Consider the following 25975-nt stretch of genomic DNA (forward strand, 5'->3'; position numbering starts at 1 on the left):
GGCGGCCCAAGTGCTATATTATGGCAGTTTGGCCAAGAAAAAGAAATTGCTGCTTATTATGGCACTCAAGGAAAAACAACAAAGTAAGTCAGGCTATGTATATTCTTGATATTCTTATTGATAATTGATTTTCTTCTCTTGCTGTAACTTTAGAATTCATTTCGATCAGTTTGGGCAGAAGTTTGGCGCAGGTGATACTGCCGGCAATTTTTATTTATGGCGCTTTGACGCCCATGCTCATTCTAATAAAGCGTATTATGTAAGGAAGTTGCCCATCAGTTGTTTATGGTTTCAGCTTCTTTCTAACAAAATCCAATGTATTCTTAGACATTGAACTGCCATTCCAAGGCAACAAGAGACTTCACGTTCATTGGTTCGAGCAGTTTGGTAGCAACCGCTGGTACATCGGTGACAATGGCTAGAAAGTAAGTTCTCAAATGTGATGTACTATTCTATCAAATTTTACACAGAACTAATCAGCTTTGAAAGGCATAATCATGTTTGTCTATGGGATACCTTAATGCCCGAATCGAAAGCTTTAATATGTGGTAAGCATTAATTGCAAGTCTTCTTGTTTCGAGCAATCCATGAATTTATACAACGTAAAATAAACTGTTCTTATTTCAAGCTTTACCGGGACATGACCGCGGGGCATACGTTATTGGGTACGAACCAAACAATCAGCTACTGTTTTCCGGAGGCAAAAGAGGAGAAATAGGTAAATACAATGGCGTACCTTGTCAATGTTGGAATAGCAGTCAGCTCATAAAATACCTAATTTGTTAGTCGTTTCCGACTTGCGGCAGCGCACAATGATGCATACATTTTCGGCTCATCATTCTCGAATTCGTTCAATTACAATCGATACGGAAAATAAAATGCTGATAACCGGATCAGTAGATGGGGAGTTGAAGGTAATTACTTTTGACGCCAGGTATTTGTTTTATTTGTCATATTCTGATTCAGTTGGTTCTGTAAACAACAGATCTGGGACGTCAATACATATAAACTTTGCAAGACATATGAAATTCAGCCTAGAAATCGTTTTTTGGCCCCTACATTTAACAGAATTCCAGTAAGTATTACTGTTGCGAAACCAACGCGGACGAACTCCAAGGCTAATATTTCTGTTGAAACTAGTTAAAAGCCTTTGGTGTCACTCAAATACAGATCATGGATAATGATGATGGGATATATACTTCAGGGCCGAGTGGTATTATTAAATGCGAACGATATTTGCAAGAAGACAGTTAAATAATGATGATGAAACAATAAAGACATAATAAAAGACCTGAAAAATTTATTAATGGTCGCAGTGAATGGATCGTTTGATATCATAAAATAAAAGAGGAAAAGAATCGAAAGAAGAGCTCAGCAAACGTCAACTTCTGGCGCTTTATCGCAAAACTTCCTACTTCAGCAGTACTTAAGCCCATAAGTCAAAAAGAAAAAAAAAAAACCCTAGTTATCATTATATTGTGTAGATTTCATTATCGTCAAATGATTGTTTAGCTTAGGACAACCTAGCATTGTAAAACCAATCAACCAGTTCAAGTCATTTGATAGTGCAACTATCAATGGAGAAACATATCAATAGGTTACTTGCAGATTGCCAATTGATTTCACATTTCCAAGCCCCATATTTCCAGTCCAACGCATCTAAAGTTCGGTTCTAAAGTCAAGCATTCATTATCAAACGTAGGGCAACTGTCGCTATAACCTTGGTCCAGGCTTGAATTTAACCATAGGCCAAAAATGCCCTTACTGTTCTCAAGTGAAGTTAATAAGGAACATGATGGAAAGGAATAATGGGTATAGGATATACATACCCTCCGCCCAAAGCGATAAAATTGAGGTTTGACAACATCATGTAATCATTTTTCCCGGTCCACTTGAAGCATTTAATCTCATGCACTGATTCTTTCTCAGCATCACCCTTGGAGTTTGTATTCCATAAAAAGCTACAAAGGTAATTTATTGCATCAGTAAGTGGATTATATTAGCCACTACGCGATGGAGATTGCTTTTACTATACCATTCACCTGTACCATAATAGTGCGATGTGGGTATAAAAGGATCGCTTAAATAAGCGCCAAACAGCTAAAGATTACCATGAATGTGAGGATTTGAAACGTTCGAACGGTCAACTAAGACATGTGCAAAGGATTGAAAAGAATATGCATGTATACCTGTTCATCTATGTCTTTTATAATCATCACACATGGGCCTTCATAACCCTTCATGCATGAAAATAAAGTTCCTAAACTTGTTCCATGCTGTTCGAGACTATATAGCAATTTCCATGTGCTAAATATCTTGTACCTTTGCGGTATGTAGAAACGAATCTGGAACTGACTGGTTAATGTATTGGGCTCTCAAAAACTTGACTTGAAAGACGGAAACCTTCCAACTTACCATTTCTGCAATGTTCTTGGTCATTATAGCATTTGTATCATGACTACGTAGGCTCAAGATCAATGGTGGCATATCATCAGACATTTCTGTGATTGTTCTTGTAGGCATTGCTGCAGATTTCAGACTAGCAATGACAAGCGCATCCATAGCTGCTGATGATGTTGTTCTGTTATGTTTTTTGTTCAATTTTTTCGCACAACCTTCATTTGCGATAGTCTTTTGTTCAGTCATCGCTTCATGCGAAGCAGTAGTAATGATTGTATTTTGCTTGGTAGTGTTCGTCGTGAGTTGCTGTTGAAAATAATGTTCCCAATTAGAAGTAGGTTTACAGAAAGCAGTACTGGTGTCTCGATGGGACTCAGCATGTGAATGTTTTGTTATATCATTTGCGCAAGAACTACAATCGTCCTGTAATGCAGGTTGATAAGAAGAAATAACGGAGCTTTTTGTGATAGAAGTGGTGGATCGTGATTTATGTCCCAAGCGTGGCCTTGAATGGTTTTCGTTTTTCAAACCTTCAATTCATAACAATGCTGTAATTAGCATAAACCGTTTTTTTTTTTTTTTTTTTTTTTTGCACTTGGAACGTTGATTGGGTTAATGAATTAATGAATTTATGGATACCTAATAGTTTGCTTAGAAAACGTGTTATAGAAAAATCTTCGTTATCTTTACTATAATTGTTATTTTCGAGAATAGACCGATATAATGGAAGCAGACGTTCCTTAGTACCGATATGATGATTATGATTATGGTGAAGGTGATATTGCAGATTATGGTGAAAATAGTGATGATGATGATGGTGTTGATGGTTATGACAGTGGTATGAATGATGAGGATATCGGTGATGATGATGGCCATGATGATGATGATGATGATGATGATGATGGTGATGATGTATTGGTGTATTAGTACCACTGATAGAACTTGGTTTTCTCATATTATATGTCTGTTAAAGATAAAGAATTGTAAAGTAAAAAAGAGAGAAAGAAGAAATCATTTTCATTTTTGCAGGAACCAACAAAAAAATTCCTACTTCTCCCCTATTTCATAATATGAAAACTTATTGGTTTTCCCACTTTACATTTACAATATTGCATGCATAAAATATACTGCCCCTTTCCAGTGTTTCTTTTCTAGATATACAAACAGACAATTCTATTACTTTTGGCTGTACACCCCTATTCAGCTATTTCATTTTATCAGATTTGATTGTGCATATGATTTTAAGAATGAAACATTTGCGTTCTTTAGAGTTTAGAGCTTCTTTTATTCGATGCAGACTAACCAAGTATAAGTTTTTATTGACAATCATCCACTGCTTTATAGGTCTTTATTTGTTACACATTGAGCCTAAAGTACGGGAAGAAACTGTACTTACATGTTTGTATAATTTCTACGTTTTAAGGAACCGGACACATCATCTGGTTGTGAATCTTCGACGCATACATATCATGAACTAGAGTAGAACATACATACCACGTTCTCAAAGGCAATTATCAGATCTCTACAGACTGTGACATACTGCATGCCATACATATTTTACCGTAATTTTGATTATGATTTACTTCAAATGTCAGACCTTCCTTGATAAAATTAAGCAAGTCAAATTCGATTCATTTTAATCTTCACGCAAGGAAATTAAAGAGCGAGATATTGTGTTGTAACTATCAATCAACTGTTTGAGTGGAGGGAAATGAAAAATTGGTTCGTAAAGATTGATATGTTAAGTCTTTAAGTTGACCACCTGCTATCAGACTATTATTCCATCCAGGACTGTTCCCACGATTGTTATCGCAAAAAGTATGTCTACATCAACATTCCATATTGTTCTGAATATACAACATGATGACTAACGATCATATACAGTCTCTTTTATCGGTAATATATTCTTGACCTAGGCAAACACGACTTTTGCAAAACTTACGCAAGCATTAATGAAGATATACAGAAGATGAAATAAAAGAGAAAACGCTTGTCAACTTCATATTGCGTTGTTAGCAGGAGAAACTGAGCGTCGTTGTCTGCTTATTACTAATATCAATGTTAACCATACAGTTGGACTTATTCGTTCATAGGTTTTAATCTAGATATATTTTATATAAAGCCACTCACATAGGTATACTGTATGTATTTTGTATGGTGAAGTTGCAGTGCTTTAATTAATATCTCTCTGCTTTAATTTATATAAACACGTTCTTATGTTGTTTGTAAATAGTAAGCAAAGACATTGTAAGCAAAGACCAAAAAGACATCTGTCGACTTTTATTATGGATTACTTTTATTTTTAAGGCAAAGCGTTTATAGCGAAGAATAGCACTTCTTTACGATCCAATGGCTGACACAGAAAAGGGGAACCATAACAGACGGGCTCAGACGGGCTGCAAGTGCTATAGGAATAAAGACCAACCAGAAGCAGACAGCATTGCACCATTACATTTCAACTTTAGTGCATTTATTGTAACTGAGAGCGCAGATTTCTATTTAAACGTTTACGGGCCTTAAACAGACGCCTAAGTTTAACTAAAACGTACGCAAAAAATACCATGGTACAGTAGTAAATGACAACGTTGAAGTCCATTGTGTGATGGGTAACTGTTAAGTGGGTGCAGGGATTATGATTATTAAATTTGATTTATGTCCTCAAATTAACCTCTTCTGCAGTTGGTAGAAAATCAGACATCAATCGAGAGAGGAAATGACTTAAGAAGAGCTAAGCTGGTTATTTTTCTTATACATTCTAGAGAAGTATACGCTCATTGTTGCCGTTCTAACATCCGACAATGTCATTTAGAACAATAATTTTATTGATCACGCTGAACTCACGAAATATGATGTTCTCGAACGTCCATACAACTTTGCGAAATATAGGAGGTTTCGAGTTGTAAGAAACTTATATAATTCAATGAGCACTTTGAGTTGTCTCATTATCATGTACAGTTTCAGCTCTGAATAGATTTGTCACTCTCTCTTATCCACACAATGAGCAGCTGAGTTCGTTGGATTTTCCTACCCTGAATTTGCCATTAAACTGGAAGAAGCTATTTTCAATATTCTTTTTGAACCTTTTGTCCTACTGTTGAACTAAAAAAGGCCAAAAATATGTCTTTGAAAAATGGATTATGCACGGAAGAACATGAACCACTCATTGTTTCTAAGCGTAAAGATAAATGGAGATGGCTGATCTTATTCGCGTTCTCTACTTTTTCTTTTTCTAATGCTCTAATGTTTGTACCTTTTTTTTCTTTACAACAAATCAGAGATAAAGACCCGTTCATTTCTCCGCTTCCAGGCAATCTGAATAAACTCTTTCTTTTAACCATGTTTATAGGTGGATCACTTTTGCACCATGCATTTACATCTTTGTCGAGTATTTTTTTGGAAAGCCTGACTCAGTTACCATCAATGCTATCAATTGCTTGTCATCGGTCTATATGCTTCTTTACCCTCTTCTCATTCAGTTCACTTTCAAACATTTCGAAGATCGGTTAAATGATCGGCCTGGTGCTGGGCTGCAACGAGGTATCACTATTGGAGCTATATTAAACGCTATTGCCGGCATTGTGCGATGGCTAGGTGCTTTACCATCCATCAATGGCTTTTGTATATTATTCACTGGGCAAACTATTGCCGCAATAGGTATGACCATTGCTGCCTATGTCCGTAATGATGTCTATTGTTTTTCTAACGTATATGTTAGCACAAGCATTTATGCTGGCTATACCTCCGCGGCTAGCTGTTACATGGTTTCCAGAGAATGAAATCAATATGGCCACGTCCATAGCTGCATCAGCTAATAATTTAGGGATTGCATTCGGATGCGCTTTGACGCCTTTGTTGGTTAAAGAAGCCTCCTCCGAAACAGACATACCGTTTCTATTGCTCCTGCAGGTTGTTTAATTGATCGATGAATAACGACACGATCTTTCATATTTTAATACTTCTTAATTACGTCTACAGGCAGTCTTGTGCGGAAGCGTGCTTATTTTGATATGGATTGCTTTCCAAAAGCCAGCACCTTATTATAGATGGTATGCCATAGATTTAAGCCGAGTCTACGGGCAACAGGTAGATCTTTGAATAGGCTGTTTCTACATCGCTAATATCCACTATTAGTACTTTAGTCGATATTGATTCTCCCGTGAAATCGTCCAAATTGTGGAAACAGGGCTCCTTTATTCATATGATTTTATCTTATAGCATCATCATGGCTGCTCAATGTGCTATTATCACTCTGCTTGCTCAAATTCTAATTCCGCCTCTGGGTGCCATGATCGATGAGAAACATGTCGGGATGTTGGGCACGCTAATGCTGTTTGTGGGGTTTCCTGCAAGTATATGTGTTGGTATATACTTGGACCGGACATTAGAATACAGGAAAACATGTAATATTCTCTCAATGATGGCCGCCCTCAGCACATTAGGCTTATCTTTGTCAATTGAGTTCGATTCGCTGATAGGAATTGTTCTGTCATGTGTCTGCTTTGGACTGTCATCTTACGGTAAAAATGGCAGTCGCATAACAATTTTTTTGCAATGCTTAACCCTGTAACTAACCCAACTATTTGGTTAACTCTTTACTGTCGATAGCCATCGCACCAGCTCTTTTCCAATACGCAGGCGAGCTATTTTATCCTATCAGTGAGATTATACCTTCCAGCTACATGTTCACCATTGGGAATACAGGAGGTGTTGTATTTGTCGCTGTTATGGGATGGAGTGAAAACATGGCAGTAAAGTTTTCCATGCGAAAACCAATGATATGCCTTACTGTTGCACTATTTATTAGTGTGCATTTTATGTATCGTGTTCATGGTTCCTTGAAAAGAAGCATGCGTTATCAATCTTAGTGCACAATATCATTCCCTAATTCATACCTTACTAATCAACTACTATTTGCCAAATAAACTATAAGAGTGATATCATATCGCTCGGAAATACGGATGGGATCTTCCTTCTTCCGTCTTTCAACAGGCAAAAAACGCCACATGTCTTTATAATTGAAGCAAATTCCTACTCATAATACGAGTTCTTGTTTGTGTTCAAACCGTAACATTTATGCGATAAATAAGAGAGTAATCGACGCTCAAAGGTTGATTTGCAGTCCGACATTACTCATCTGGAGTGGAAATCATATACGGGAAAAGGCATCCAGGAAGTGCGGGAGTTGTGCCCGAGCTATCAATGATCATCGTTTTAAATGCATTTCAGGCGCGATTCGCGACACAAATTGATGCCCTCAAAATTCAAGGTCAGTTGAATTCAAAAATTGTTTAGTCATACTAGAAAAAAAATATGGAGAAGGATAAAATGCCAACTTTTTTTTTTCTCCCTTCTAGCCATCAGCTTTCAAAAAGCCATCAAAAATTCATATCGCTGCATCCTTTTATCCTTACGCTGTATTTACAACAGATTGAAGAATGAGTTTCCAAACCATATTAAATAATTCAAGTAGGTTAGCACCAATGTATGAATTTGGTTATTACGGCTTTTTCTTCAACTAATATACATAATCTACGTTGTTGCCTAAGTCAAGTTATCTCAGAGAACTGTCTCTGCTGAACCTTTGATCCGTCGACTTTCTCAGCAAGGACGCTATATGAGCACAGCGAACCAAAATGTGAATAGGCCGTACGTATGAAACCGATAGTGCAAATACTCAAAGTGATACCAATAACGTGGAAGCATATAGTTGATATATGTAGCGTGTTGTAGTTTAAAGAGGAAGGGCACCTAGAAAGGGGATTTGTCAGGGAACACCTATTTTCGGCATATACATGTTATTGACTTCTTACTATTGTAGGCCTACTGCAGTCTTGTTAACCAATATGGGTGGTCCAGCCACCCTTGATGATGTACACAACTTCTTACACAACCTTTTCTCCGACAGAGACCTAATGCAATTACCATTTCAAAATTATCTGTCCAAGTTCATTGCATATAGACGTACACCAAAAATTAAGGAACAATACGCAGCTATAGGCGGTGGATCGCCTATTCTACATTGGACACGTAAACAAGGTCAAGCTATGGAAAAAATTCTGGATAAAATACGGCCCGAAACCGCACCTCATAAACATTATATTGCTTTCCGTTATGTTGAGCCTTACACTTCTACTGCCCTTGAACAAATGAAAGCTGACGGCGTTGAAAGAGCAGTAGTCTTTACACAATATCCTCAATATTCATGTTCCACGACAGGCAGCAGTCTCAATGAGCTTTATCGCGGCGTTTCGGAGATGGGTATGGATAAAAATGTCCGTTGGAGTATTATCGACCGATGGCCAACACATCCTGGATTCATTGAAGCAACTGCGAAGAAAATAGAGGCCAAAATGGCCGAGTATACTCCAGAAGAAAGAGAAACGGCCTTGATTATGTTTTCCGCTCATTCATTACCGATGTCTGTTGTCAACCGTGGTGATCCTTACCCAGCAGAAGTTGCGGCTACTGTAGATCACGTTATGAAACGACTAGATAATAAATACCCCCATAGGCTTTGCTGGCAATCACAAGTTGGTCCAATGCCTTGGTTGGGTCCACAGACCGTAGACGCCATTAGAGGGCTCGCAGCAAAAGGTCAAAAAAATGTTGTAGTCGTGCCTATTGCTTTTACTAGCGACCACATCGAAACACTATTTGAACTGGATCATGAATACGGCAAAGAAGCGAAAGAGTTGGGTATATCAGGTTGGAAGAGAGTCGATGCATTAAATGATGATGAGACTTTTACACAGGCCATGGCAGATATCGTGAAGGAACATTTAGACAAGAATGAAGTTACCAGTAATCAGTGGCCACTTCGTTGCCCAGATTGTGAATCTGACGTTTGTGAAGAAACTCGTGAATTCTTCACAGACAACAAAAGCTAACAAAGCCTACAACACATGTCAAGCAACCCATCACTGCATCGTTTTCTTTTTTTGTTTCATTGCGGAATTATACTTTCTTTTTAAGCAAGTATACAAAATTCATTACACACCTAACTCTTTATTGATAATTCTGTAAATTTATAAGAACCTTGTAATAAAAAGAATATTACTATGGTTTGTGAAAATGTTTGCCTAAGTGCTTTTTTGATAAGTTGCTTCGTTAAAATTCATCAACTTTGAAGACCCAACGACCGGTCTCGTCATCATAACTGACAAACTGAACGCCGCTCTTCTGCATCAACTTTTCTTTGAAAAATTTGAATCGTGGATGCTCAGGATCTGTTATAGGCGCACCTGTATCCTTATCGCTGGCGTAGCAGTTATGGATTGTTATCGTGGAAGGTACATTCAACTTGGTTCCCTTAGGAGGCTTTTGGTCTTGAACAGGGTAGACCACTACTTTTCTTTCTGAAATTACAATCATTTGTCCCATAATATCCTCCAACTCAATATCAGTCAAGTCGACAGGCTCGTCAAATCGCACTTCACCAAATCCTTTACGACCAACGACTAGGTTTTGCACTTGTTTTAAGGCCTCTTTGGGCATATTCTTCAACGTTTCTAAAGTGGGTGATATGTAATATCCATCTCTTTTCATGGCAATGGCGGAAGCCTTGCTGGTAGGAGTGACTGAAGTCTGCTCCGCATCATTATCAGCAGATCCAGAGTTGGAGGAAGTCGTAACGGTTGTTGTGGTGACAGTGGTTGCAGTAGTAGTTGTGGTTGTTGGAGAAGTGACGCCATTCTTACTGGAAAGTTGTTGAGTTGCTACATATTCAAGTTGAGGATTGAAGATGATTTTCTTTTTGTCTGATCTTTTTTTGTTCAAAAGAGCTTCAATGTCGGCCGTATGAACATTCTCATCGAAAACCAGCTTTTTGTTGGTTGGGCGTGGAGCGAATGCACCAGAACCAAGAACTGCATCATCGCTAACACCATCCAATGGAAGAGAAGAGCTTTTCTTCACATTGGATTTAGTGGAATGATTAAATGTGAATCCACGAAGTTTAATTTTAGATACCACACGAGGGGACATAGGGAAATGAGGAGTAGTGGCTTTACGGCTTGGCATAGTGGCTACTGCAGAAGGACCTGTTTTTCCACTGTCATTGAAGACAGCTTCGGTTCCAACCTTACTTACATCAAACAAAGGATTATTACCATATGGGTTTTTGTCGATAGTAGCAATTAAAGGCTGTTGTTGTTGCTGCTGGAGAGGGTTAGTGCCGAATGAAGTCAAACCACCTGTAGCGGGTAAAGTAAAGGTATTTCCAGGTTGCTGTTGTTGTTGACCGAAACCGCCGAAACCGCCGGTACCGGTACTACCCAAAGTATTACCACCTAAAGTACTGCCACCGAACAATCCACCACCGGTTGCAGGTTTCTGACCGAATAAGCTGCCAGCTGTACCAGTTGTATTATTTTGACCCGTACCAAAACCACCAAATCCGCCAGTAGTGCCTGTATTGGTAGTGCCGGTATTACCAAAGAAAGAAGTTGAAGGAGCAGCAGGCTTAGCAGCACCAAAAAGACCACCGCCAGTGCCGGCTGTATTGGCTTGACCGAAGCCACCAGTTGCATTATTCGTTGAAGAGCCAAATCCACCAAAACCAGTGGAAGGAGCTGTGGAATTGGTTGCTGTGGCACCAAAAGAGAACCCTGTGGTAGGCTTACTAGCAGCAGTAGCACCAAATCCACCTGTTGTTGCACCCGTACCAAAAGCTCCAGTAGCAGGAGTAGTTGTGGCGCCAAAACCACCAAAACCGCCAGTTGTTTGAGTGGCAGGCTTTTGCCCAAAACCACCAAATCCAGTATTTTGTTGTGCAGGTTGACCAAAAGCAGAAGATGTGTTGATCGTTTGGCCGAATCCACCAGTAGCAGGCTGACCAAAACCACCAGTATTAGTTGCAGGAGCAGGAGTACTACCTATAATTCCGATATAGGCAGTATAGGTGTATAATGTATTTTGATTAAAATTGAAAGAATTGTAAGTGAGCTGCAAGTGAAATACATATCATATTACTGCTGGCTATACAAAGGGTTTCTCACGACCACTTACCAAACGAAAAGGGCTTTGAGGCAGCTGCATTACCGAATGCTCCAGTTCCACCTGCTCCGAATGCACCGGCAGTTTGAGCTGCAGGTTGACCAAAGGCTGATGTACTTCCACCAAAAGCACTTGTACCTGCAACAGGTTGTCCAAAAGCGCTAGTAGTGTTTTGCTGACCGAAAAGACCACCAGTTGTGCCTGTAGCAGGCTGACCGAACGAACTGGTTTGAGGAGGTTGTCCAAATGCTGAGGTTGTATTAGTCGCGCCAAAAGCTGATGTAGTACCTGCAGGTTGACCAAAAGCACTTGTTTGGGCAGGTTGACCGAAAACAGAAGTGCCAGTTGAGCCAAAAGCTCCACCAGTAGTGCCACCAGCGGCAGCAGTCTTTCTACCTTGTTGATAATCTTGTAAACGAAGTTCTTCAAGTGAATAATTCTTGTATTGAGGCATCGCAGTGATTGTTTGGAAGAAGTTATTAACACCAGTAGCGATATCTCGATCTTGAGTGGGTGTGAAATCAGCAATAGCCGTACCTTGATTCATTCCACCTGTAGCGGCTGCAGGTTGCCCAAATGCTGATGTTGTGGTTGAACCCAATCCCCCAAATGCCGATTGCTGTTGTTGTTGAGGTTGACCAAAGGCAGATGTTGTATTGGTACTGCCAAAGGCACTGGTAGCAGGTCTTTGACCGAATAAACCACCTGTGTTTGTAGTTGTCGAACTTCCAAAGGCTGGGGTGGAAGATGAAGCTAACATAATTTAAACGGATTTTTAAGGGAGAAATAATGATAAAAGAATTGAAAAGTGTGAATCAGTATGTGTGTACAAAAGCAAAGACAGGGCAATCGACCATTTCGCAGCTTCAGACTACTGGAAAATCATCTTTTGATCGGTAGATAGTAAAAAAACTAGAATAATACTTACTAGATCCAAAACCTCCAAAGCCGGTAGATGTTTGGGCTATTCAAACAAAGATTTGAAAAGTCAGTTATATATTCAGTGCTGCTTTTAACATTTTCATTAGCAGTTTCGAAATAACATACTTTGACCAAATGCAGAAGGTTGGGTTGAACCGAATGCAGAGGGTCTGTTTTGTCCAAATGCAGATCCTGTTGCACCAAAGCCACCTATTAAGTCGTCAAGTCAAATTAGATCACTTCAAATTGTTTCAAAATGAATGAGCTAAAGTATTGCTTCTGCTTAGTTTTACCTGTCGTAGGGGTAGACCCAAAAGCTGATTGCTGTTGAGCTGGCTGACCAAAGGCACTTGTTGTGTTGGTTGTTCCGAAAGCACTGGGAGCTGATGTAGCTCCAAATCCTATTGAAATCGATTTGAATTAGCAAGCTGCATTTTTATCATCGGGCATATTGTTATGAAGTTAATACCTCCTCCAAAAGCATTTTGTTGTTGAGGTTGTTGTCCGAAGACAGACGTTGTAGGCTGTTGCTGTTGTTGACCAAAGCCTCCAGTATTTCCAAAAGTACTCTTTCCAAACATATTGTGTATCGAGACTCACTTATCAAGGGCCAGTTAGAAGAGAGAAAGTAAAGTCAAACGAGCTATAACAACTACACGCGTTGGAAAAGAAGTATGTTAATATCATAATGCTGGAAGAATGGAAAAAAAAATTGCTGCCGGAGTTTAGGAGGCATGGGACGACCGCAAAAATTTCTTTAATCAACTGCACCCCACTACCGTGCCGAGCCAACTATGAGCACTGACATTTGCACAGCCCAATACAAATGGTACATACACCATGAACTACCTCAATATAACGCAAAATATAAACCATGTGGTTGGAAATGTTCAGTTATTCAACTATGTTAAGCAACCTCAAATGAGCAGATTTGGTTGGTAAAACAGTAAATCAATCACAGCAATAAGTCGTCGGAGTGTCGAAATTGAAAACGAAGATAAGTGGGAGTCTGGAGACAAAAAGTAAGAAAGCATCTTTTCTTTTGTTGCTTTTGTGCCCTTATCGATTATGCTCGGTTCCGTTCCCAAAATTCCTGGTCAATTAATCATTGATACTGCTAAAATTTCACATTTGAAAGAAACCATAGCTACATTATTAGGTTTAAAGAGCTACAAGTGAATATAATATGCCAATTTCTTTGGTTGTTTATTTTGGACGTCTTGTAAATCAATCGTCTGATTCTATTGCAATCTTTATAGATTTCCAGGAGCACAGCCGATAAGTTTCGGTGCGAAACAGTTGGACGAGATTGAGCAGGAAGAGTAAAGTGAATTTCGCGATGAAACAGCTGATTTGACTTCTAGAATCTTCACAGTTGCATAATAACGCCTTTCCGTTTTTCTGGTTTCTTAAAAGTTTTTATGTCGCAGAGAAGTCCGATGGCGTACGATGTTTAGCATTACTGACATCGAACCAATATAAAGAGCCAGAGATATATCTTGTACGATACAATTATCAAGGATACAATATGTCTGTTTACTGACATTATCGTATTGGTACTGCTTTGCAGTTTGATAGAAAGAACAACTTTCACCTCGTCCGCAATTTCAGATTTCCGATTCCGAATGATCCCAACTACCATAAGTGTCTTAAAAACACGATTATTGATGGCGAGTTTGTTCTAGATAAAGAGGAAGACGGCTCAGTAAGTGCAAGTTCTGTTTACTATTCGTCTGAAGGCTTCTTTATTCATCAGAGAAGCTTCACTATTAGACACAATTACGATTTTTGTTATTTGATTGTTTATGTATCGAAAGCAAAGTACTGCTGAATAGAGCGCTTACATATCGCTTAGGAGTGAGTATCAACATGTGATATTCTCTGGTAAGAGTTTGAGAATTAACGAAAACGAGGATCTTTTGCAGTATTTAAACAACGATATTATCAAACCACATCAAGGTATGCTTAGAAAGTACCCAATTATGAAAGACAAACAACAATTTTCGTACGTTGATTTTTTTTAAAAAAAAAAAGTATTTGTATATGGAGCGACATTAACTCACACGAACATCAATTTACTAGGGTTCAGTTCAAGGAGCAACAATTTGCGCACCATTTGGACAGTATATTCAAAGAAGTTATACCCAATTTAAAGCATGGCAGCGACGGACTCATATTTACTTCAGTAAATGCACCTTATGTCATGGGCACTTGCAATAAAATGTAAAGAAAACAATGACATAAGAAAAGAGAAAACAAAAAAACAAAGGATGACCTCACAAACACAATTGGATTATGATCTTTAGGCTAAAATGGAAACCGCTCAATGAAAACTCCATTGATTTCAAAGTGAAGTTGGTTTTCCCCGGAACTAATATACAAGGGGTCAAAGATTATTCCAAAAAACCAAGAATTGACCTACTTGTATGGCAAGGCGGCAAAGACTATACCTATTTTAATGAGTTAGGCGTAACAGACGACGAGTGGAAAGAAAAATTTGGGGATAGCCCACGATATATGGATGGAAAGATCATAGAATGTAATTACGAACCAGAATTACAACAACAGCTTAATTTAAAGTCGCCTTGGCGGTTTATGAGATATAGGGACGATAAGGAGGATGGCAATCATCAAAAAACAGTTGATAATGTGCTACAAAGTATTCGAGATGCCGTAACGAAAGAAGAGTTAATAGAGCGTATACCGAGGATCAAAGAAGCAGCAGACAGACGAAAACGCAATAATGAACATAACAGCAATCTAGACGATAGACAAACGAAAAAAAGACGACAAGAATGATATCTATCTACTATCTTAATGTCCAATTAGTTCAGTGCTTATCGTAGAATTTAAAATAGAATGCATGCAAGTACAAGCAGAATGAGTTTATTTTAAATATATATTTCTTGATAGTCAATATCTATTATCAATCGAAATATCAAAAACCAATTTGTATGACAGAAATTTACAGAAATAGAGGATATGCATGTTCAAGGTAAAAAGGATATGCTTATTAATAATCGTCACCCTTGGAAACAATTTCCTTACAGGTGGGTCTTAATAAAATAGTATGCTCCAATTGAGCACTGTAACTACCCTTCGTATCAACGAGTGGCGGATAAGCAGTGACGACGCCTGCATCTACTAAATTTCTCAAGCCCATTAAATACTTCTCTTCACCTAAACGATCCAAATAACGTCTACAGAAGGGCAAAGTGCCAAAAGACTTATTGATGGTAGCTAATAAACTCTTAGCTCTTGCTAAACGCAAAGGCACGAATCCTGCATCTGCGTTCTTTGAGTAATGAGAGCATTCGCCATCTTCAATAACATAACCGCGACCAGTTGAGCAGAAAGTTTCAATAGCAATTTGTTCGCCTTCCTCTAACTTGGTTTCATCGCCGGAGTCTCTGACGATAGGTATTGTCTTACCAGCATGAACACGATATGGTTCGATTGAATGACCATTCAAATTACGGATAGGTTTAATATCATAGGTTTTACCATCCAATTCGATTTCGTAAGAATCATAGACTTCGTGTACAGCAGCACCAATATCACACAATCTAACATCAATACCGGCTTCTTTAATACCGGCATAAGTAGCTTCATTTGCAGCTTCTATTAACTTGTCGAACTTTGGGTTGAAATGCATGGTGAATGCAGAGTCAATAATACGACCATTGACATGAACGCCGAAATCAACTTTCATGACATCGTCATATTGTAAGACGGTTTTATCACCAGCGTTAGGTGTATAGTGGGCAGCACAATGGTTGATAGATAAACCAGTAGGGAAACCAATACCAGCTTCCATACCGTTTTCCTCCACCAGAGCACGAGTGGCGTTTTCAATCATTTCTGCAATTTCAGTGGTAGTCATGCCGGGCTTTATGTGTTTCCTAGCATATTGACGAACTTGACGATGAACTTCCGCAGCTCTACGAAGATCGTTGTAGTCACTTTCTCTAAGTCTTTCTTCAGCACGCTTTTCTTCACTGGTAGTTCTCCAAGTATTTCTGGAGAAAAAAAACCAAAGAGGTTCATTGCATTAGTAAGCTTCCAATCGAAGGAAGGAAAAAGTGACTTTGTCAATTAACACATACTCGTTGATATAGTCATGGCATTCACCGACAGGATAGACTTTGTTTGTATATATTTTAGATAGAGGAACAGTGGGTGGTTCAGTTTGTGTTTTAGGACCACTTTTCTTCTTCTTCTTGTTTTTCTTCTTCTTCTTCGCAGCAGCAGTTGCTTCAGTAGTATTTTCAATTGCGTCTGCTACTTCATCTGTTTTCTCAGGTTGTCCCTCAATGTGCGTTTCGTCAAGTTTTTTTACTACTTCCTCAACCTTTTTGTCTTCGACTGCCGTCATTTATACTGTTATAGAAGGTTTAAAGCTTTAGACAACTGAGAAATTTATGTCTTTAGCACACAAATAAATTTTTTTTTCTTTACAGCATAATTGTTCCATTTTATTGGCCGGTTTCAATTCGAAGAACTCCACTGTCTTCAATCAATCGATTCATACGCCTGGAAAGAGGCGCTCGAAATCGTGGAGATTCGGTATTTATTGTCGCAGATGGACAATCTTTATGAGGCCGCTAATTAGTAATCGTTGTAAACCGACAGATTTCCAGCAAGTATTAAAGCCAAACCAACTGTCAAGCATACACATGAAATAAAAGCCGACATTGTGACGAATAGCTTTTTAGAAACTGCAGAAAGTTGACATGCTATACAGCTTATAATTGAACCAACGGCCAGAATAAAGTATACGCATGCATATTCCGCTATAGGAATGAAGGTGATCCGATAATAAGCTCCATCTTTTCGAAACCCCAAATATACCAGCAAAGCGAAGACTGAGTAAAGAATCACTATAACCAGCGCTTTGCGGCTAAATTTTGTTTGGAATATTTGGTTGAGTAGAAACATGACCATAAAACCATACGAGAAAATTTGCCAGCCTATGCCAGGCTGTATAATTGCTGTCAATGTCCCGTGAATAAATACATAAGTTTCCAGTAGTAGGATCCAAGCCTTATTCCGGTGACTCTAAGGAGAAATCACTACTTTATTAACATTGACTTTTACGTTTAGTCTTAATGAAACTTACTTTATGTAAGAAATTCGTTGATTGCCATAGTAACAAGCACTGATAAATAAAACCAAAGCAGTGACCCATTGTACCTTCCTATCGAATTTACATCAATCAAGGAAAACGGAAGCTGATATGCAAGTAACAGAGCTTACCACTGGATGATAGTGAAAATTGAGCACCGTTCCAAAACTCATTGCGTAACCATGATATTTTCGAATAAATTGTATGACAGTTCCTTTAGCAGATTGCTTCCCTAAACCAAATATCACGCCACGACTACCAAGAAGAAACATGTCGCTTACACATTAGTATTCTGAAAATCATTTGGTCACGTGTCATACTTACTAAGGTATAGCAATTAAAATAGCTAGTACAAGTATAAGGACGACGGATCCTTGAGCGATTCCTTCCGGCACATGTATTGCTAAACCGTCATAAAATAGATGCCCGTGAATCAACTTAAACATCATCATAAAAGTGTTAAGGCGAAGCAATTGCCAATTCCACCATTGATAATGAGGGCTCCAACGTGGAAGCTTTTCTTTAGCTATTTGCACTTTAACTAAGATAAACCATTGACCTAGTTGATGTATCATATATGCAGACCACGCAAGTATAAGACCTATAGTACTTGGTTGCACTTGTCGCCAGGGGTAAGCAAATGGAGTATATTGACCTTCAGAGCAGAAATATTAGTTATGCATTAACTCGGCATAATCGGTCAACTCCATTTACCCTTAATGTACCGAGATCCACGAATAAAGAATCTTCCTAGGCCAATTTCCCCTCTCAAAGGTTTAGAATTGAAGAAATCTGACCAACCATTAGGAGCATGCCATAAGGCTAGAAGAGTAACCGTAACGCCAAAACTCACAGATGCAATAATATATACTAAATAAGGTTTTTCATCAATTCGACATGAAAGTCTACCCATTATTTTATTTTTGAAAGGGGTAGCTGCATCAATAATATGGACACAGGACCATTCAAAACATTGTTCGGCTATATTAAATAGCCTTCAGTTTGTCCGTCACAATGTAGTACAAGAGTATGCGTAAGGATAAAGCCTCTCTATCAGACATGCAACTCAACCAACCATATAATACAGAAAGGATGTTACATATTTGATTTTCCAATGAAGCAAACGATGTGAGTTGTTTAAATTGCTCGGTGTTGGGCTGACATATTTCGATGGAAGCCTAAGCAGAAAGAATCTTACTGAACAGATATTGTGCCTCGCCCAATAAGCCCATTGCAAAAGCTGGAAAGTTCATCGCCAGACTTTTTTTTTATTTTTATTTTTGGTGCTTAGTTATGGACTTTCGTTGCGAAACTGGGCTTGTTGCCCAATGTGAACAAAGATGCATTTCGTTAAAAACGAAATGTTACTGCTTTTATATTCATTGTAGCTTATTTACGTTAATCGAACCACTCGTCTTCTTGGTCCCGTAGATGCAAGTTTATGAAATGAAGCAACACCTCCGTCAACCTTATTGAAGTTTTTACGCAAAAAGTGGCATATTGAATACGATATAGTCATAACATAGTAATAGTATGATCACTATAGCCCGTATATGCTCAAGTATTGTAATTGTTAACCATCAATCGCGTCAGTAATCATTCATTGTATAACTTTGTAGTTGAACGAGCTGTTTTTCTCTATCCAATAAACATGATACTGTCTCTCCTGCTAAGTGTTTCTTGTCGATCGAATTTGTAGAAGTCACCTTCGCCGGCCTTGCCTTCAATAGCGACTACAAAAGACATGATTTACATTTCCTTCCTCCTTCATACCTAATTTGACTGTGATACTAACCTTTGTTTAGGCTGAACGTCGTGTCTGAAGCGACTTTTCAATTACTATTTATGCGCTCGTATGCTAATTGAACCTATTTTTAACTGTTGTTTCCGTAACGTTCAGTTAAAAGAGGTAACTATCGAGTTGCAACTGATACGTCATTATTCATTTTCTGTCGTTTTTCTGATTGAAACTCATGCATTTTTACGTAAATATGGATTACCTCGAGAATTGTAAATAAGTGTGCATAAATGTTGTGGCTACAGACGGGTTTTGCTCTCACAATCTTTGCAAAATAGAAACCATCAGCTGCTACCTCTGTTACGAATTGCAGGATTTCGGAATACTAGAAGGTAAGAATGTTTGTATCAGTGTCTATAAATTCACGTCGCAAGCAGGTAAATTGCTCATGCAAGTACCTTTAATAGCTTACGTTAAGAGATCGGAAGATGTGACATGGCAGAAGGGCAAGAATATGGGAAACTAAAGAGAAGAAACTTGTTTAAAAGCTCAAAAGAATTAAACATGTTGAAGGCCTTAAGACAAATCTTTGATTTGGAAAAATGGCTCCCACTAAACATGATATATACTATTATGGCCTATATTCTTAAGAATCTCAGTGCATTGTTATAGTTATATGAACTTCAATCAGATAAATTTGTATAATATGACTATCATACTTTATCGAAAAATTAATCACAAAGTAGACAATAGTGTTATTGACGACTGTATGAAATATGAAAAGGAGAAAAGAAAGAAGACAACTAGGAAAACGAAACGTGAATGCAGAAAGAGAAAGAAAAGTCTAAAATTCAGGATTTATGCGGTATTATACAAGGATTAATCTACATCATTATGTTGGTTCTCTTCTCATATTAGGAGAATTTAGATACCAAGGCTCAAAATGGAGCTATCTGTCACACATAGACAGGCCAATAACTGTGCCGTTAGTCATCTTTTTGCCGTGGAATGAAAAGACAATAGGTATTATGAAAGTTGTAGTGGATAACAAAATGGCTAAATTGTGTAGAATTTCGATTACAAACTGTAGGCCATAAAAAGATACAGGTTAAAAAGTGTCTATGGTACTCTTCAGATTGTGTTATCAAATCGGGATAGCTATAATAGGCTCAGAATAGATAGTAGATATTTTCCCAACGATGATAATGCTGCCAACCTTTCAAAAGGTCAATCAGTTCCATAAAACTATGTTACGTCAATAACTTGAATAAATAATTGATTCGGCCAAATTTGAACTATCTATTTTCTTTGATATTCATTAAATTTATCAACTCAAGCTATTTTATATCCCAATTTGTCCAAAAAACAGTAAAAAATATCTTTATAAGCCATTGGTTGCACAAAAACTACGGATCCATTGGGATGATTAATAATCTTTCTGTATTATTTGTGAGGCTTCTGGCACCTTCCTTCATTACTGCAACTTCTTCTGCAATTGAAATGTAAGCTTATTTCTTTGTTACAAGCCTCAATTGATACAGTAATGGCAGCAACCATTTGCGTAACTTTTCCCTTGGGCTCAATTCTTTCAAGTTTCTTATGATTTTTGCATTCAGATTTGAATTGTGAACGATATCACTAAAAAATGCTTATGACGTCTGAGTTGAACTGTCTATAGAAAATTGTAGTACACCGTAGTAAAGCTCACCATTGATGAAGATTATTTATAAATTCTGTGACACGGTTACAATTGTGGACCAAACAGAAAATGGATCAGAAAAGTGGCAGACAGCAATGATACCATTGAACGATGATCTCTACTGGGCTCCCCACCATGCTGGATCACAACATCTCTAACCTCTTTAAGATTCGTACATTGTATATAAATAAAGGCTTCCTTCTCAATTGCTTGTTTATTCCTACCTTTATCTTTAAATTTAACTTTCTGCCTTTTTTATTATACTCTGCTTACTACTTTACTGTAAATGACAGATACCCGGGGCGGATCCAAGGGCAAAGTACTGAAGGGCTCTTGCACCCCTAATTTGCCAGAAGATACCCTTGATGGCACCCAAAACTTTCCTGTGCTTAACAATGCAGACAATTTTGGTGAAATTACGGCTAGTAATATAGATATAGAAGGTAATGAAAAGATTTAAGCGCAAGCAAAATATCTTTTAGCAACATGTATACAATAACACTCAATTGATGTAATATTTTGTAGCTGCAATGGATGAATTTCACGAATTACAAAAGAAGTTATCTCATATTAGCAGACGTTCTTCTGTTGGACCTAGTAAAGTAGAGGAAGGCAATGTGCTCGAGGATGAATTTAACCTGAGCAACTTTCTACATGGTATGTCCCACAGTCAAAGGGAGGCAGGACATCAACTGAAACACCTGGGAGTTGTATGGAGAAATTTATCCGTTGAGGTAACGTGTAGCACAAGAATTTCTGCTGTCTATGACTTCTGTATTTTGATCCGAACTGCTATGTGTAACATTGTTTACTTCAATCTTGTAGGGGCTGGGTGCAGAAGCTCATGTCATCCCAACGGTAATAAGTGGAGTACTTAAATATCTGCAATTTTGGAAAGTTTTCGGCTGGAAAGCTCGTCAAAGCACTAAAGTAATCCTGAAGGATCTTTCCGGTTTCTGTAAGGATGGTGAGATGCTTCTATTATTGGGTCGACCAGGAGCTGGTTGTACGACCTTACTTAAAATTATCTCGAATATGCGCGCCTCTTTCACAAAAATAAGCGGAAGTGTCAGTTATGGCGGATTTGATCACAACACGTTTTCAAAAAAATTTCAGGGGCAAACATGTTACAATTCTGAGGAAGATCAGCATTATCCAACCTTAACTACAAAACAAACCTTGCAATTTGCTCTCCGTACGAAGACTCCAGGAACACGATTGCCGAATGAAACGAAGAAGGAATTCATACATAAAATTCTCTACTTGTTGGGTAATATGTTAGGTCTAACCAAGCAGATGCATACAATGGTCGGAAATCCTTTTGTCCGTGGTCTTTCAGGTGGCGAAAGGAAACGGTTGTCAATTGCCGAGCAGATGACCACTCAAAGCACCATAAATTGCTGGGATTGTTCAACGCGTGGTTTAGATGCTGCCTCCGCATTGGATTTTGTACGATCTTTACGTATCATGACCAATATTTTTCAGAAAACAACCGTTGCAACATTATATCAAGCGTCAGACAGCATTTATCATCTTTTTGATAAAGTGTTGCTTTTAGACGATGGTTATTGCCTCTATTTTGGGCCGGTAGCAGAAGCGAAACAGTACTTTGAAGATATGGGATTTCACTGCCCACTACGAAAGTCTACTCCGGACTTCTTAACTGGCATCTGTAACCCTTTAGAGCGGGAAGTAAAGCCAGGGTTCGAGCATTCAATTCCAGTCTCTGGGTATCAATTTCAAGAGAGGTACCAAAACTCATCTGTATACCAAAAAATGATAAAAGAGTTAAATGCGTATGAAGAAACTATAGAACGCGAAAGACAGGCTGAAGAGTTTAAAAAAGCAATGGTTGAAGAACATCAAAAGCGTGCCCCTAAAGGTTCACCATATACAGCATCATTCTACCAACAAGTAAAAGCCTTAACAATCCGTCAATTCCATCTGTTGATTAAAGATAGGGAAGCCCTAATTTCGCGTTACGGAACCATTCTAATACAATCGCTGATTACCGCCTCTTGCTTCTTTAAAATCCCATATGACGGCTCAGGCGCCTTTTCACGGGGTGGTGCTATTTTCTTCTCGGTGCTCTTCAATGCACTTATATCCCAAACTGAATTGGTGAACTTTTTAATGGGGAGACCAATCTTGGAGAAGCATAAACAATATGCTCTTTATAGGCCATCTGCGTTTTATATTGCTCAGGTTATAATGGATATTCCGTATGCGTTGGTACAAGGTATAAGGAACAGACGGATATCTTGTTTGAAATACTTCTAACACAATGCTTGTATTTTGCTATTCGCTCATAATCTAGTCTTACTCTTTGAGATTTGTGTTTATTTTATGATGGGTCTCAATCTAACAGCAGGAAGATTTTTCACATTCTTTATCACTCTATTCTTTGTCAATATGTGCATGAATGGTTTCTTCAGAATGTTTGGTGCAATTGCTTCAAGCTTCTTTTTTGCTACCCAAATCTCTGGTATAACTCTTATTGCAATAATCACCTATTGTGGTTATGTTATTCCTTACGGAGACATGCATCCATGGCTTTATTGGTAAGCAATGAAATAATGGGTCGAATTGTACAGATCTTGCTTACTCATCAACTTTAAATACATTAGGATTTATTGGATTAGCCCTATAGCGTATGGATACAAAACACTGCTCGTCAACGAAATGAAAGATACTTATTACTCATGCGAAGGTCCTGGAAATTCGGTACCATTCGGGCCAGGCTATGACAACTGGGACTATAAAGTATGCACAATGGTTGGGGGTAAACCAGGAGAAAATTTTGTACTAGGTGATGACTACTTATCGCAGAAACTTCAGTGGAACACGAAGGATTTGTGGGCTCCTGATTTCGTAGTTGTCATTGCATTTTTTATCTTATTTACTGCAATAACTGCTACAGCTATGGAGTTGCGCGGTGCAAATTCAGTTGCTTCGTTGACTAAACTCTATATTCCTGGCAAAGCTCCCAAAGCTCGTAGTGAGGAAGAAAAGCTTGAACGTCAACGTACACAAGCCAGTCGTAAAGATTCTGTAGAAGTAGTTTCTACAGGTACAGTATTTTCCTGGCAGAATGTTAATTACTCCGTACCTGTAAAAGGAGGTAACCTGCAGTTATTGAACGGTATTAACGGGATTGTCAAACCTGGACACCTGACCGCTTTGATGGGCTCTTCTGGTGCTGGAAAAACGACACTTTTAGATGTACTGGCAAGAAGAAAGACAATTGGTAAAGTTGATGGCCGTCTTTATTTGAACGGCGAAACATTGATAAATGATTTTGAGCGCATTACTGGATACTGTGAGCAAATGGACATTCATCAACCTGCTGTTACCGTTCGCGAAGCATTACAATTTTCTGCAAATTTACGACAACCGTATGAGACGCCTCAATCAGAGAAAGATGCTTATGTCGAGCAGATTATCCTCTTACTGGAAATGGAAGACATAGCTGATGCACAAGTCGGTGAAGTGGAGTCTGGATTTGGTATATCTGTCGAAGAACGTAAACGACTAACAATAGGAATGGAACTCGTAGGCAAGCCTCAATTACTTTTCCTAGATGAGCCAACTTCTGGACTCGACGCGCAAAGTTCATTTAATATCATCCGGTTTATTCGTAAGCTTGCTGATGCTGGCTGGCCAGTTGTCTGTACTATTCACCAACCTTCTGCTATATTGTTTGAGCATTTTGATCATCTTCTTTTATTGGTATGATATATAATGAAAGATAATTTTGCGTTTTATTAATAATATATATCTCTTATGTTGTAGGTACGCGGAGGACGCACTGCATACTACGGCGAAATTGGCAAGAATGCTCAAACTATGATTAGCTACTTTGAGACGAATGGCGGCCCTATTTGTAATCCAGCAATGAACCCTGCCGAATATATTTTAGAAGTTGTTGGTGCTGGAACAGCAGGGAAAGCGAATCAAGACTGGGCAGAGATATGGGCAAAATCAAGTGAAGCGAAAGCGCTTGAAGAAGAACTAGAGCAGATACACCAATCGGCTAACCAGCATCCTAATAGAATTGCATTGACCTACGCTACTCCCTTTACAAGACAACTGTACTTGGTTCACAAAAGGATGGCTCTTGCATATTGGCGATCACCCAATTATAATATTGGACGATTCTCTACTATTATGGCTGCATCTCTAATAACGGGCTTCACTTATTGGAAACTATCAATTACTGTTTCAGACCTTCAAAACCGTCTATTTGCATTGTTTTCAACGTTCCTTATGGCAAACATCTTGATTATCTTAGCCCAACCCAAATTCATGACCGAGCGACTTTACTTTAGGCGTGAATATGCGTCCCGTTATTATGGATGGGTTCCGTTCGCTATTTCAAGTATTCTGGTGGAGCTACCTTACATATTGTTCCTAGCCGCCTTCTTCATGTTTGGATTCTATTGGACAGCTGGTATGACTAATGAATCAGAGGCTGTAGGCTACTTTTACTTGATGTCAGTCTTCTTCGTCTTCTGGGCTGTTACACTCGGTTTCGTTATCGCATCCATTGCAGAAAATCCAACCATGGCTGCTGTCATTAATCCATTGATTATTTCCATGCTGATTCTTTTTTCAGGTTTCATGCAACCAGCAAGAGCTATGCCTCGGTTCTGGAGTTCATGGATATATTGGCTTAATCCATTTCATTATTATATAGAAGGCCTAGCCACAAATGAATTATCACATGTAGCTATTCAATGTAAAAGTCAAGACTTTATCAAATTCTCTCCTCCACCTGGTCAAACTTGTGGTGATTACACGAAGAATTTCTTCTCCTATGGAGCGACAGGTTATATGAATAATCCTAAAGCCATGCAACCAGAACTGTGTGAGTATTGTAGCTTCAAAAGCGGTCAAGAGTATTACACAACAACCTATGGATGGGATTCTTCACATAAATACAGAAACTTAGGCATTATTATCGCATTTTTCATTTTCAACGTTTTCATCTTTGGCGGTCTCGTCTATTGGAAGCGTAAAGGACGAAGATGAAAAGCTTAAAATGTATGTTTCAATAGTTCATTTTTGTATAATATTGAGAACTTACGTAATTGTCAAT

At 38.5% G+C, this 25975-nt stretch overlaps 9 protein-coding genes across 9 annotated transcripts; 5 read left to right on the plus strand and 4 right to left on the minus strand.

The window, feature by feature from the left end:
• Window positions 1-1386: 1386 nt before the first annotated feature.
• On the minus strand, window positions 1387-2789 carry BDF20DRAFT_708264 (TLD-domain-containing protein). Its single transcript, XM_053076088.1, has 5 exons — window positions 2416-2789; window positions 2190-2345; window positions 2036-2100; window positions 1830-1961; window positions 1387-1764 (listed from the first exon to the last, which is right to left on the minus strand). The coding sequence occupies exons 1-5, from the start codon at window positions 2644-2646 to the stop codon at window positions 1623-1625; spliced, it is 726 nt and encodes a 241-aa protein (XP_052933692.1). The 5' UTR covers window positions 2647-2789; the 3' UTR covers window positions 1387-1622.
• A 431-nt stretch (window positions 2790-3220) lies between these two features.
• Window positions 3221-3669, plus strand: BDF20DRAFT_887247 (uncharacterized protein). The gene has a single exon (XM_053082027.1). It carries the CDS (start codon window positions 3245-3247, stop codon window positions 3467-3469), a length of 225 nt encoding a protein of 74 aa, XP_052933693.1. The 5' UTR covers window positions 3221-3244; the 3' UTR covers window positions 3470-3669.
• A 1818-nt stretch (window positions 3670-5487) lies between these two features.
• BDF20DRAFT_887250 (major facilitator superfamily domain-containing protein) lies at window positions 5488-7666 on the plus strand. The gene is made up of 6 exons (XM_053082028.1): window positions 5488-5575; window positions 5676-6054; window positions 6116-6306; window positions 6376-6446; window positions 6532-6917; window positions 7006-7666. The coding sequence occupies exons 2-6, from the start codon at window positions 5850-5852 to the stop codon at window positions 7263-7265; spliced, it is 1113 nt and encodes a 370-aa protein (XP_052933694.1). The 5' UTR covers window positions 5488-5575; window positions 5676-5849; the 3' UTR covers window positions 7266-7666.
• Window positions 7554-9397, plus strand: BDF20DRAFT_709552 (ferrochelatase). Its single transcript, XM_053076091.1, has 4 exons — window positions 7554-7666; window positions 7755-7866; window positions 7952-8046; window positions 8219-9397. The coding sequence occupies exons 3-4, from the start codon at window positions 8015-8017 to the stop codon at window positions 9285-9287; spliced, it is 1101 nt and encodes a 366-aa protein (XP_052933695.1). The 5' UTR covers window positions 7554-7666; window positions 7755-7866; window positions 7952-8014; the 3' UTR covers window positions 9288-9397.
• A 42-nt stretch (window positions 9398-9439) lies between these two features.
• On the minus strand, window positions 9440-12978 carry BDF20DRAFT_887266 (nucleoporin autopeptidase-domain-containing protein). Its single transcript, XM_053082029.1, has 6 exons — window positions 12785-12978; window positions 12609-12716; window positions 12442-12525; window positions 12323-12358; window positions 11407-12147; window positions 9440-11273 (listed from the first exon to the last, which is right to left on the minus strand). Exons 1-6 carry the CDS (start codon window positions 12894-12896, stop codon window positions 9508-9510), a joined length of 2847 nt encoding a protein of 948 aa, XP_052933696.1. The 5' UTR covers window positions 12897-12978; the 3' UTR covers window positions 9440-9507.
• Window positions 12979-13383: 405 nt separating this feature from the next.
• On the plus strand, window positions 13384-15114 carry BDF20DRAFT_915675 (mRNA capping enzyme, catalytic domain-containing protein; the record flags this gene model as incomplete). Its single annotated transcript, XM_053084350.1, has 7 exons — window positions 13384-13490; window positions 13575-13637; window positions 13732-13816; window positions 13886-14020; window positions 14205-14320; window positions 14398-14538; window positions 14622-15114. 7 exons carry the CDS (start codon window positions 13384-13386, stop codon window positions 15112-15114), a joined length of 1140 nt encoding a protein of 379 aa, XP_052933697.1.
• A 214-nt stretch (window positions 15115-15328) lies between these two features.
• On the minus strand, window positions 15329-16555 carry BDF20DRAFT_789321 (peptidase M24, structural domain-containing protein; the record flags this gene model as incomplete). Its single annotated transcript, XM_053076163.1, has 2 exons — window positions 15329-16334; window positions 16422-16555. Coding segments are annotated over 2 exons (1140 nt in total), but the record flags the coding sequence as incomplete, so codon positions are not given.
• Window positions 16556-16923: 368 nt separating this feature from the next.
• Window positions 16924-17892, minus strand: BDF20DRAFT_824559 (uncharacterized protein; the record flags this gene model as incomplete). The annotated part of the gene is made up of 3 exons (XM_053077905.1): window positions 16924-17373; window positions 17572-17695; window positions 17765-17892. 3 exons carry the CDS (start codon window positions 17890-17892, stop codon window positions 16924-16926), a joined length of 702 nt encoding a protein of 233 aa, XP_052933699.1.
• A 3515-nt stretch (window positions 17893-21407) lies between these two features.
• BDF20DRAFT_824502 (ABC-2 type transporter-domain-containing protein) lies at window positions 21408-25908 on the plus strand (the record flags this gene model as incomplete). The annotated part of the gene is made up of 5 exons (XM_053077900.1): window positions 21408-21611; window positions 21703-23116; window positions 23195-23438; window positions 23505-24606; window positions 24670-25908. 5 exons carry the CDS (start codon window positions 21408-21410, stop codon window positions 25906-25908), a joined length of 4203 nt encoding a protein of 1400 aa, XP_052933700.1.
• Window positions 25909-25975: the final 67 nt, after the last annotated feature.

This window comes from Mycotypha africana (assembly GCF_025528875.1).
Source record: "Mycotypha africana strain NRRL 2978 chromosome Unknown BDF20scaffold_9, whole genome shotgun sequence".
Classification (NCBI taxonomy): Eukaryota; Fungi; Mucoromycota; class Mucoromycetes; order Mucorales; family Mycotyphaceae; genus Mycotypha; species Mycotypha africana.

What these genes read in the sequence shown, in the direction of transcription:
- BDF20DRAFT_887266 (XM_053082029.1), bottom strand. Translation starts at nt 12,896, where the DNA reads ATGTTTGGAAAGAGTACTTTTGGAAATACTGGAGGCTTTGGTCAACAA. An exon ending in ACAAAATGCTTTTGGAGGAG is followed by an intron (nt 12,717 to 12,784) that starts GTATTAACTTCA and finishes CGATTTCAATAG; the next exon opens with GATTTGGAGCTACATCAGCT. An exon ending in ACCTTCTGCATTTGGTCAAA is followed by an intron (nt 12,359 to 12,441) that starts GTATGTTATTTC and finishes TTGTTTGAATAG; the next exon opens with CCCAAACATCTACCGGCTTT.
- BDF20DRAFT_887247 (XM_053082027.1), top strand. Translation starts at nt 3,245, where the DNA reads ATGATGAGGATATCGGTGATGATGATGGCCATGATGATGATGATGATG.
- BDF20DRAFT_708264 (XM_053076088.1), bottom strand. Translation starts at nt 2,646, where the DNA reads ATGACTGAACAAAAGACTATCGCAAATGAAGGTTGTGCGAAAAAATTG. An exon ending in TATTATGGTACAGGTGAATG is followed by an intron (nt 1,962 to 2,035) that starts GTATAGTAAAAG and finishes TTACCTTTGTAG; the next exon opens with CTTTTTATGGAATACAAACT. An exon ending in TTTATCGCTTTGGGCGGAGG is followed by an intron (nt 1,765 to 1,829) that starts GTATGTATATCC and finishes ACTTGAGAACAG; the next exon opens with TAAGGGCATTTTTGGCCTAT.
- BDF20DRAFT_709552 (XM_053076091.1), top strand. Translation starts at nt 8,015, where the DNA reads ATGAGCACAGCGAACCAAAATGTGAATAGGCC. An exon ending in AACCAAAATGTGAATAGGCC is followed by an intron (nt 8,047 to 8,218) that starts GTACGTATGAAA and finishes TTACTATTGTAG; the next exon opens with GCCTACTGCAGTCTTGTTAA.
- BDF20DRAFT_887250 (XM_053082028.1), top strand. Translation starts at nt 5,850, where the DNA reads ATGCTTCTTTACCCTCTTCTCATTCAGTTCACTTTCAAACATTTCGAA. An exon ending in CGTTTCTATTGCTCCTGCAG is followed by an intron (nt 6,307 to 6,375) that starts GTTGTTTAATTG and finishes TTACGTCTACAG; the next exon opens with GCAGTCTTGTGCGGAAGCGT. An exon ending in CTTTGGACTGTCATCTTACG is followed by an intron (nt 6,918 to 7,005) that starts GTAAAAATGGCA and finishes TACTGTCGATAG; the next exon opens with CCATCGCACCAGCTCTTTTC.